This window comes from Glossina fuscipes, unplaced genomic scaffold (assembly GCF_014805625.2).
Source record: "Glossina fuscipes isolate IAEA_lab_2018 unplaced genomic scaffold, Yale_Gfus_2 60849, whole genome shotgun sequence".
NCBI classification, from domain to species: domain Eukaryota; kingdom Metazoa; phylum Arthropoda; class Insecta; order Diptera; family Glossinidae; genus Glossina; species Glossina fuscipes.
The window spans coordinates 1-677 of NW_024003134.1; the positions used below are offsets into that span (position 1 = coordinate 1).

Sequence of the window (677 nt, forward strand, 5' to 3'; positions counted from 1 at the left end):
TCAATACGCGTGGCCAAACCAAAATCACCAATCTTCACGTGGAGCATGTCGTTTAGAAGGAGATTACGTAATTTCAAATCGCGATGTATTATGCGGTTATCGTGCAAGTATTTAACACCCTGAATGATTTGATATATATAATAACGACATTCATATTCAGTTATGGTTTTCCGACGTTTGTGTAATTCCATCATAGATCTTTTCTTGCACAGTTCCAAAACGATATAAATGTTGTAATTGTCTTCGAAGAAACCGTGATATTTAATAATGTTAGGATGACTTACAGAACTGTGTATAGTAATTTCCTGGACCATTCTCTCTTTTTGCTTATGTTTCATTAAGAGCTTCTTTGAAACAATTTTACCAGCATACACTTCATTTGTCGCCACATCTACAATTTCATAACATTCTGCAAATGAACCCTTGCCGAAAAATGTCATGCGTTTATATGTTTTGCCGGCTGACGAATCATATAATCCTTCTGGTATTTCTGTCCCTTTACCATCAGTTTTCGAAGACATGGTTACGTGTTTTAAATTTACTCTTCTAACAAGAAATTAGAAAAAATGACAAATTTCATTGAATGTCTATTCTATCGAAAATATCTTTTGTTGTACAAAACGTAAAAAAAACCGCTTGCTTAGTTCTTTTTAAAATTTTCAATGGGAACTTCGGTC

General features: G+C 33.7%; 1 protein-coding gene across 1 annotated transcript; it reads right to left on the reverse strand.

Moving 5' to 3' along the window:
- Positions 1–7: 7 nt before the first annotated feature.
- Positions 8–521, reverse strand: LOC119643446 (serine/threonine-protein kinase polo-like; the record flags this gene model as incomplete). Its single annotated transcript, XM_038042790.1, has 1 exon — positions 8–521. A coding segment is annotated over exon 1 (514 nt), but the record flags the coding sequence as incomplete, so codon positions are not given.
- Positions 522–677: the final 156 nt, after the last annotated feature.